At 47.3% G+C, this 10,168-nt stretch overlaps 1 protein-coding gene across 1 annotated transcript; it reads right to left on the reverse strand.

Moving 5' to 3' along the window:
* Positions 1-3,974: 3,974 nt before the first annotated feature.
* LOC125317175 (ly6/PLAUR domain-containing protein 2-like) lies at positions 3,975-8,810 on the reverse strand. Its single transcript, XM_048286872.1, has 3 exons — positions 8,641-8,810; positions 5,049-5,168; positions 3,975-4,457 (listed from the first exon to the last, which is right to left on the reverse strand). The coding sequence occupies exons 1-3, from the start codon at positions 8,690-8,692 to the stop codon at positions 4,246-4,248; spliced, it is 384 nt and encodes a 127-aa protein (XP_048142829.1). The 5' UTR covers positions 8,693-8,810; the 3' UTR covers positions 3,975-4,245.
* Between the last annotated feature and the right edge of the window lie 1,358 nt (positions 8,811-10,168).

Below are 10,168 nucleotides of genomic sequence, written 5' to 3' on the forward strand. Positions count from 1 at the left end.
CTGTGGAGGATGGCTCAGTTCCCACCCCAACCTCATCTTACTGTAGCCTAAGAAAAGTCCATAAAACTCCATAATTCACAAAAAAATGGGCTTTGGAACAGCACTTCCATCCACACATTGGGAAGAACAGCTGAATCGTCTCCCAAACCAGCCCACGGGGTTGGACCACAGACTCCAGAGCTGCCTTCCAATCTCATGTGTAATTCCCGATCTGGATCCATAGTGGGAGGCCACTCCTTTTATTTCTGCTTTACCCAAAACACCTCTCATTAGGCCTCAGTTGCTGTCACATCCAGCTAGAGATCTTTCCAAACATGAGCCAGAGTTTCCATTCTCTCTTGGACACCTGTGCTGCGTCCAAGTCCTTCCCAGTTTGTTTGCAAAGGGGATGGTGGGGTTGCCACAGGGAGCAGGGATTTGTAAATCCATTACCACGGCCTGGTGACACAGCCCTGCCCTTGAGGGCCTGTCACATTGACACAGCCTTGAAGTCAAAGATAATCTCCTTATATAACCATGGGAATTCTCCTCGGAGTGAAGGAAGTCATCCAGATTGGTTTTTAAAAACAGTTTTGAAAAGAACTAAAAGAACTTCCTGGGTTTTATGAGTGCACGTTTCTGCTTCCTGGTCTAGGCACACGCACAGCTCTGCTTGCAAACTGGGATGCTCACTCTGGGTACAACTATCCAGGGTTTGGTTTTTTTCCAGGAAAGTAAGGTGGCACTGCATGGACAGGCTGGGAGAGCTGGAGGTGTTCACCTAGAAGGCTCCAGAGAGAGCTTAGAGCTCCTTCCAGTGCCTAAAGGGGCTTCAAGAGAGCTGGAGAGGGATTTTGGACAAAGGATGGAGTGCCAAGACACAGGGAATGGCTTCCCACTGCCAGAGGGAAGGTTGAGATGGGATATTGGGAAGGATTTCTTCCCTGTGTGGGTGGCACAGGTTTCCCAGAGAAGCTGTGGCTGCTCCATCCCTGGTTGGACAGGGCAGGAACAACTTGGTCTAGTGGAAGATGTCCCAGCCCCAGGGAATTAGAGGGATGCACTTCCAGAGGAAACAACGCAAGCGCTGGTGAAATTCAGACTTCACATTTTCATCATCAGCAGCAGCAAAGGGCTTTTTTATGCAGGGACATAAAAGAAAACCTTGGTGCCAATCCCAGCAGGAAATCACAACTGCCTTGGCCTCTTGGAACACTTCCTCCAAGGAAAAATTAGCAAACACAATGGACTGATTCTACTCTGCAAGGATTGGAAGCACGACACAGATCTCTATTTTTCAGAAGCATCAGGGAAACGTTCTGGCAGGGCTGTTTGCTGATTCCCAGATTCCTGTGCTATATCCTGCAGTCACCAAGCTGGATTTTACCTGGAGGGATTTCAAGAGGGAATTCACCTGCCTTTGCCTCTGGAGACAGGGAGAAAACAAAATATATTCAGAGAAATATTGTAGGGAGCTTAGCTCTGTTCACAGGGAGGTTGTGTTTATCCAGAGTCCTGCCTGATTCGTACTGCTCCCAAGGGAATCTGTTTAGACAGCTCCAGGCCCATGGGAAAGGCTCCCAGACTGGGAGCTGAAGCAACAAACCAGAGCCAGGTTGTTCTACAAAAATTCATGCCTGAGCTGAGCTAGGAGGAAAACCCAGACCACTTTATTAATTCACATTGACAAAAAATGGCAACTCATCCCAGCTCCATACAAGTATCAGGAAGGGGTGGGATGAGTGTCTGCTCCAAAGCCAGTCTCCACTGACCAAGCAAAGTCCCGCCTGACTTCCTCAGACAGCTTTTGGACAAGTTATCCATCTCTCCCTGAAGTTCTCCTTGCCTTTTGTCTCAAACATGAACCGTTGTCATCTCCCAGTGTTTCAAAGAAGATCTAGAAACAACTGAGCCAAACTCTTCCAAAGTTTCACCGTGACAGGACAAGAGGCAAACCCAAGGGGTTGGGAGAGCTTGGGAGGAAAAAAAGGGAGACAAAGGCTCATTCCTAAACAAATGCAGGGAAACCTTCAGGGAGAGCCTCAAACAGCCCCCAAGAGTGAGTAGGATCAGAAAAAACAGATGGACCTGGAAGTCAACTTCAGGAGGAGGGAATTAAATTTCAGCAAAAATGAACCAAAAAAGTCCTTCTGTGGCTATTGGGGGGGAAAAAATAGTCAAGAGACATTTCCAGAAGCAGGAAGTTGAGGACAGCTTCACACCAGGTGGAACAGAGATAATATATTAATTAATATATTAATTTTTCTATCAGAAAAGATACAAACCACAGAGAGGTTCAGGCTGATGTTTAACCACCCTGTGCTTGGAGAGCTTGGCTTCACACCGGGGAGCATCTCCAAAGCCTCACCCACACAGATTCTCTGCCTTTCAGACCAGATCTCTCCCCAGAGCTGTGATCCCTGTAGGGAACAGCCAGAATGCGGGAAACACGCTGCCAAACTGGCCAGAGATCAAAGGGGTGAGGCATCCGTGGCCAATGAAGGGAGGGGAGAAACAGCTCCTCCGCACGCGGCTCCTCAAAGCGATGACAGCTACAGAGCCGCTCCAGTTCACGGAGAGGTGGCTGCAATCAGCTGTGCCTGATGATTTTTGGAGGGTGTGGACCTCAAAAAACACCCTTGGTTCAAGAGAGTCATAAATGGGAGGGTTGAAGGGCACAGTGAACAATTTACCTGCTTACTCTGAAAGAAATCATGGGACAGTATTGGGACTTCCTGGTTTTCTCCCAGATGGCACCTCTTGGGTCAGCCCACTTGACTCCAGGATCTGTGACTTTGGCAGAGCTGGAGAAATCCCCAACAAGGAGCTTTCAGAGTTTCATGGAACCATGGAATGGTTTGGGTTGAAAGGGACCTTCAAGATTTTCCAGTTCACTACCCTGTCATGGGCAGGGACTCCTTCCACTATCCCAGATTGCTCCAAACCCCATCCTACCTGGCCTTGGACACTTCCAGGGATGGGGCAGCCACAGCTTCCCTGGGAAACCTGTGCCAGAGCTTCATCACCCTCCCAGGGAAGAATTTTTTCCTAGCATATGTTCCTTGTAGAATGCCTGGAAATAAGGGTGTTTGTGTTCCAAAGATCCCAGTGGCTGCATCATGATTTACAGGGAGCTCAGGTTGGAAAAGCAACCTCAGAATGTTCCTAATCCAAGGTCCTGATCCAAGCTCCCAATTTTGAGGTCAGCCCAAGGTTTCCCAGGACTTCATCCATCTAGGCCATGAAAGCTTCCCAAGGATGGGAATTGTACCACCTCTCTTGGAAACCACATGTGCCACATGGAAGACTTTATATCACATTTGGATTGATTATTCCAAATATCAGGAGCAGGGTGGTAATTGGAGGAGGATATTCTTGCTGGACCTTGGAAAGGGGATTACAGGAAAATGCGGCACCAGAGCAGGATGGATCAAAATGTAGGAGCCCAGAGCAACACACAAGGAATTGCAGATGATGCTCTGGAGGATTAAAGAAAGGGGGAAAGTCATTTCACTGATCTCCAAATTCAGGGAACAGCCATTACTCAGTATTCCCAGTAAAGATAGATTTGTACAAGGGGAGCTGATGGAAGAAATGCTGATGGAAGGTCACTTCCAGTGAAGGACAATGGGAAATGTCTCATCCATCTGTGTGAGACTCACCCCAAAACCCAACTCTGTATAAACAATACTGAAAGATGGAGTTTGGGAATAACAAAAGGAAAACTAAATGTGATTACAACTGTTTTAACGCAAGATTCTTTTTATTCTGCTCAAAAGGGTACAGAGAACACAAGATTTTGAGCTCCTTGGATCAGATCATTGGCATGGGAAGTTCAGTCTCCTGCCTCATATTTTAGGCACAGAAATGTCTCCTTAATTTTTTGGGTACAGAGAAGGAGGTCTAGGAAGAACAGCAGAAAATGATGGGGTGGAGAGGACCTGCTCTAAGGAGGTAGGGAAGACTCTTCTCAAGGTTTTTTGCCTTAAATATACTTCACACATTTGAATTTTTTACTTCAAACCCAACCAGACCAGCACAGCAAAGAAACTCCACAATTAATTTTGTGGGAGTTGTTGAAAAATCAATTGAAAAATTTGAGTTGGGCCTTCCTGAGTTTTGCTTCTCTCTTGGTTGTGGGAAAAGTGTGGATACTAAAAAAACCTCAATTTTTGGGAGCTGTTGAGGGTTTTTTTTGAGGCATCCACATGGAAAGCTGGGCTGGTGGGGGGTTATTTTCTTCATGGAATTTTCAGAATCGTCCCCTCACAGTCTAGTCCAGAAAAAGGCACAGAGGGAACTTGCGAGGATCCAAGATGGCTCAGCTCTGATCCCCAAATTTTCTGCACCATCGAAGTTGCACAGGTCAGAGTAACAGCAGCTGACAGGATGTGTCATCCCGATGCCATCCACGTCGGAGGGGATGCAGGTGGAGGAGCACATCTTGGTGACAGTTGAGACTTCTGTGACGGGATAAACTACAGCAAAGAAAAAAGCAGGAACAGTTAGGACTGGGAAAAACAGAGGAGAGCATCACCATTCTCTTTTGTCTTCTGATGACCAGGAGTTGGTGTCATAGAATCATAAATTGTTTGGGTTGGAAAGGACCTTCAAGATCATCCCATTCCAACCCCCTGCCATGGGCAGGGACACCTTCCACTATCCCAGATTGCTCCAAACCCTGTTCAACCTGGCCTTGGACACTTCCAGGGATGTAACAGCCACAGCTTCCCTGGGCAACCTGTGCCAGGGCCTCACCCTCCTGGCAGGGAGGAATTTCTTCCTAATATCCAATCTAAACTTACCCTCATTAGGTTTAAAGCCATTCCTTGTTTTCCTATCACCACACGGCCTTGTAAAAAATTTAAATCTTATTTCTGAGCATTAGCCAGGAGCTTGCATTCACCAAATATTCCTTCACACAAACACTGCTTTCCACAACAGCAGGAGAGCTGGAGATCCCATGGGAGATCTCTTTTTTAAGTGGAAAGAGGAACTGGTCTCCACACCAGCACTGTCGAAACACTGATTTCTGTCAAAAGTATGGATAAAGAAGGAATTGTCCTTACCATCCTCCAGGGAATACATCGTGGTCTTGCACATGAGCTCACCCTCTGTGCAGTTCTCAATTGTCTGGCATTTGTCAACTGGGGTCAAATCCCTGCAGGTGTAACACCGCAAGAAGTGTCCTGTGAAGAGGGAAAACAGGAGGATGGAAAACATGAGGATGGCCTCAGTGTCTGTGCCCCTCCAGGTATCTCTCGGGAGGAATTTTCCAAAATAGTCATGCTGAGAACGGGAATGGAATAATAGAATGTGTTTGGACCGATGGGAATGAGAAACACAAAGGTCTGGTGGTCAAAGCACAGCTTCAGGTCGGGTTCAGACCCCTTGTGATGAGTCAAACAAGACAGAGCCACACACATAGGAGACCCCGTGACACAGGAAAGATCTTGGGCTGATCTATTTCTCTGTTTTCTGGATCTACATCTTTCCTTAACTTCAGTAGAGCATCAGAAAGAGATCCCAGACTCCCAAACTCCCAGAATCACAGAATGGAGGAGGTTGGAAGGTTGGAAGGGGCGTCTGGAGCTCCACCAGTCCAATCCCTCCTCTCAAGAAGGACCAGCTAAAGCCTCTTGTCCAGGACTGTCTCCAGATGGGGTTTTAATATCTCCAAGAATGGAGATTCCGCAACTTCCCTGGGAAGCCTCTGCCAGTGCTCAGTCAACCTCACAGTCATAAAGTGTTTCCCGATGTTTCCAGTGTTTCAGTTTGTGTCTTTTGCCTGGTCCTGGCACTGGGAATCACTGAAAGGAGCCTGGCTCCGTCCTCTTTGCTCTCTCCCTTCAGGAATTTATAAGATTACCAATTTGAGCCTTCACTTCTCCAGCCTGAGCAGTCCCAGCTTTTCCATCCAGCCCATCCCTCAACTGCTTGTCCATGAGGATCTTGGAACAGGTTTCCCAAAGAGGTTCTGGACCCCCCCATCCCTGAAAGTGTCCAAGGCCAGGTTGGATGAGGCTTGGAGCAACCTGGAAGGTTGTGGAAGGTGTCCCTGCCCATGGCAGGGGGTGGAACTGGATGATTTGTATGTCCCTTCCAACCCAAATCGTTCCCTGATTCCATGATCTTATAGGAGAGACCATCAAAGTCCTTCCTGAAGTCCAGGTAGAAAATATCCACAGCTCATCCCTTGTCTACCAGATCAGTCACTTTATCATAGAAATTTGTCAGCTTGGTCAGGTTTGTCCCCTTGGTGAAGGATCTGGATACACACACAAAAGTCAGACTCGGATGTGAGTTGCAGCAGGGAGAATTTCCTCTGGTGCTGTCCACTCTGCCAGCTCTTCCCAAAGGCTGGGAGGGTGTCCCAGACAGAAGGAATTTGTCTCCATCAAATTCACTGAGCCACGAGAACAAACTGAGCACAACCCTTCCCCTCGTGCTGAGATTCTGGGTTTGTGAGAAGAATGTGTGAGGGGTTATTTTAAATCATGGAATGGTTTGGGTTGGAAGGGACATTAAAATCTTCTAGTTCCACTCCCTGCCATGGGCAGGGACACCTTCCACTTAGACCAGGTTGCTCCAAACCCTGTTGAACCTGGCCTTGGACACTTCCAGGGATGGGGCAGCCACAGCTTCTCTGGGCAACCTGTGCCAGGGCCTCCCCACCCTCAAAGAGAATTAAACTTGACAGCAGCACCATGAATGGATTGCATGGGGACATGTTCTGCTCTAGGCAGAGACCACAGAAACAAAATTTGATACTCAAGACTCCAAATCCATCCTGATCCAGCTCCTCCTGCCTTGTCCCTCACCAGTTCAGAGATGTCCCTCATCCCTGTTAAGCTGTAAAGCCCTCGAGAGCTGCAGGTGCCTCTCAGCTCCTACAACCACAGAATAACCATAGCCCAAATCTTTCAGTGCCTAAAGTCTTCTGAGATGGAGAAACTTTGGAGAAAACCACTGAAGAGCCCAGATTGTTGTGACACAGAGCACTCCAAGCTATCAAATCAAAACAGTATCTGGTGCTTCCTATCACCAAAAAAAAGCCATTTTTCAACAAGTTTTTCTGGGCGTTTTGCTCTCTGAAGGATTTTCTGAGGAACCCAACACTTGATCTGGGTCCTCTACTCTGGGTCCCCTCTCCCACCCCCAGCAGACCCCTCAAAGTGTGTGTTATAAACACAGTGATGTATTTTGGTGTCATCACACCCCAGCAGCCCCTCTTTGGTCTGGGAAGCCCTTGTCACCCTGTCTGTGTGACATTCCAGCTGAAATTCCTTTAAACCCCACTGAAAGGGAGAAATGATTCAGCTCCTCCCAGCAAAGCTCCAACGGGATGTCAACAGGCTCAGGCAAACAAGTCACCCTATGAAAATAGACACCATCCTAATTAATGAGCCAGAAAAAGCCCTTTTTTAAACAAACACAGCAATTTTCCTGCTTTTATTCAAAGTAAACTTTATTATCTTGCTTGCGCATTGTGACCTGATGCTTTGTTTGCATTAATCCCACATCTGACTGTTATGAAGTTCACCTTTAGGAGGAAGCATCGTTTTTAGTCTCACATTTCATGATGCTGGACAAATTCAACCCACAGGATTTGTGATCCTCTCTGAGAAGAAAACCAAACAAGCCACCACCTCTTCCTCCCCTGCAGAATCTGCTCGGCAAGGAGGGAGGAAGGAAAATGTCCTTGCATAAGAAGGAAAGAAATAGGAATTAAAAAATCATAACATAATTCCATAGACAGGCACAGTCTGGATCTGCGAATATCCCAATGAGCAGTCACAGGTCCTGGACTGATCCTGCCCAGGAATTACCTTGGACATCCAGGAGAACACCACCAAAACTTGGGATCATCACTTTTTGTCCAAGAAATTGGTGTGGTAGAAACAAGGGACAGAAAGGATGGAGGAAGGATCATGGAATCATGGAATGGAATCACAGAACGGTTTGGGTTGAAAGGGACCTTCATGATCACGGAATTCCACCCCCTGTCATGGGCAGCAACAGCTTTCACTGGACCAAGTTGCTCCAAGCCCTGTCCAGCCTGGCCTTGGACACTTCCAGGGATGGGCATCCACAACTTTTTGGGATAACCTGTTCCAGTGCCTCATTTTGGATGATCTTTAAGGTCCCTTCCAACCCAAACCATTCCATGATTCCGTGATAAACATCAACCCTGCAGTACCTGGGCCACCAGCAATGTCCCAACCCCTCTTTCCCACTTCTAATGGCTAAAACTGGATAAATCACACATGTAACATTTTTGGAGAGATCCCACACATGCTGCATGGAACTGACTTCTGGGGCTAAGTATCAAAAAAGGTACAGAAAGTTAAAAATAACATTAAAAGAAAAAAGACAGTGAGATTGAGCATGAACATGGAAAAAGTGAGAGTGGGAATTTGCATTGAAGGAACGGCATGGTTTAATCACACTCTGCGTTGTGACACTTCCTAAAGAGCCTGACCTGACAGTCCCAATGACAACATCACCATCCCGAATATATGAAAATATTCCAAAGACAGACTTTTTTTTCGGAAAACTGCCTAAAGTGGGAGACGTGGCTTTCAGAGGGAACAGGACACATCCTATCCCATCACGCTGTATCTACTGAAGGAATCTGGATAAATCCAAGTGGGAACTCACCCAAATCTATGCAAGTGACAGCAGCCAACAGAAGAAACAGAAACACCTTCATCTTGCACAGCTCTTCTTGTCTGGTCACTGGGTTGTCGGCACTCTTCACCAATGTCACACGTCCTGGTGGCTTGGCATACACCAAGATCCGTCCCCAGATCCAAATCTACTGGAAAAACAAGTCTCACTGAGCTATAAATGAATTGAAGGAGCTCCAAAGCAGGCCCCACCTCTTGCCACTCCGTCATCTCTTTTCATGTTCCTTGGAGAAGAAAATTTGGCTTATCAGGGTGGACAATGGCTGGGATTAATCCAGGTGTTTTGTGTCCAAGCAGGATGCAGAAGGCCTTGGAAGGTCTTGTCTTGCAGCTTGGGGATATTTCCTCTCCCTTTTGGAGTGGTCTCAAGAAATCCCGGGGAAAAGAGCGTTGGTTGCGTGAATGTCAAGGAACTGAACCTCATGGATTTTTCTCCTCTGTGTTTTTACCTTCAGTGGGGTCCAGAGTTTATCAGGAGGATGAGAATCGTGGAATGGTTTGGATTGGAAGGGATCATCTCATTCCAAACCCTTTCCATGGGCAGAAAGACCTTCCATTAGGCCAGGTTGCTCCAAGGCTCATCCAGCCTGGTCTAGAAGTGGAAATCTGACTTTCAATTCCTCACTCACTGGAAAAAGCATGGAACACTGGGAAAAAAACAGGACCAGGATCTGAAAGTTTGGGCCAAGGGAACCTCTCAGGCTCATTATCCTGAGGAAGGATGGAGTGGAGAAGCCCCTCTGCTCTGAGCCAACCCTCTCCAAGTGTGGTTGCAAGCTCATGACTTTTTTGCTTCCCAAACACTTTTCCCATTCCCAACCCTGCTGCCTCAGGCATCTGCTGGATTCTCCTGCACCTCAGACCAGCTCAGTGGTAGGAAATCCTCCTCCAACCTGGGATGAGCAAGTCTGAGTGTGGAACTGCAAAGACTGGGAAGGAAGAGCCTTTTGGTGGCTATGCCGGGTGCCCTCCCAACCGAGACTTTTACTAAGGAATGGGGAGAAGCTGAATCCAAGATGGTTTTGGAGATATTCCCACCACCTTTGTCATTCCATCACTGAAGGAACTTTATACGGGGTTGTTCACTTGAACTCTTGGAATCATTAAGGTTGGGAAAGATGTCAGGATCATCCCATTCAAAGTCAAACCAGCACCACTAAACCCTGTCCTCAAGTGCCACATCCATGGGGTTTTGAGCACTTCCAGGGATGTGACTCCATCACTACCCTGGAGCCTGTTCCAATGCCTGACAACCCTTTCTGTGAAGCAATTTTTCCTAATATCCAATCTAAACATTCCCTGGTACAACTTGAGGCCCATTTGTCTTGTCTTGCCTTGGAATGTTAAAAGTTTTTCTAGGAATGCTGGATAAAAATCCCAATCTCTCCAAATCTAAAGCTCCAGAATCATGGAATGGCTTGGGTTGGAAGGGGTCTTGAAGATCATCCAGTCCCAACCCCCTGCCATGGGCAGGGACACCTCCCACTATCCCAGGTTGT

The sequence above is a fragment of the Corvus hawaiiensis genome, chromosome 26 (genome assembly GCF_020740725.1).
Source record: "Corvus hawaiiensis isolate bCorHaw1 chromosome 26, bCorHaw1.pri.cur, whole genome shotgun sequence".
In the NCBI taxonomy this organism is placed as follows: Eukaryota; Metazoa; Chordata; class Aves; order Passeriformes; family Corvidae; genus Corvus; species Corvus hawaiiensis.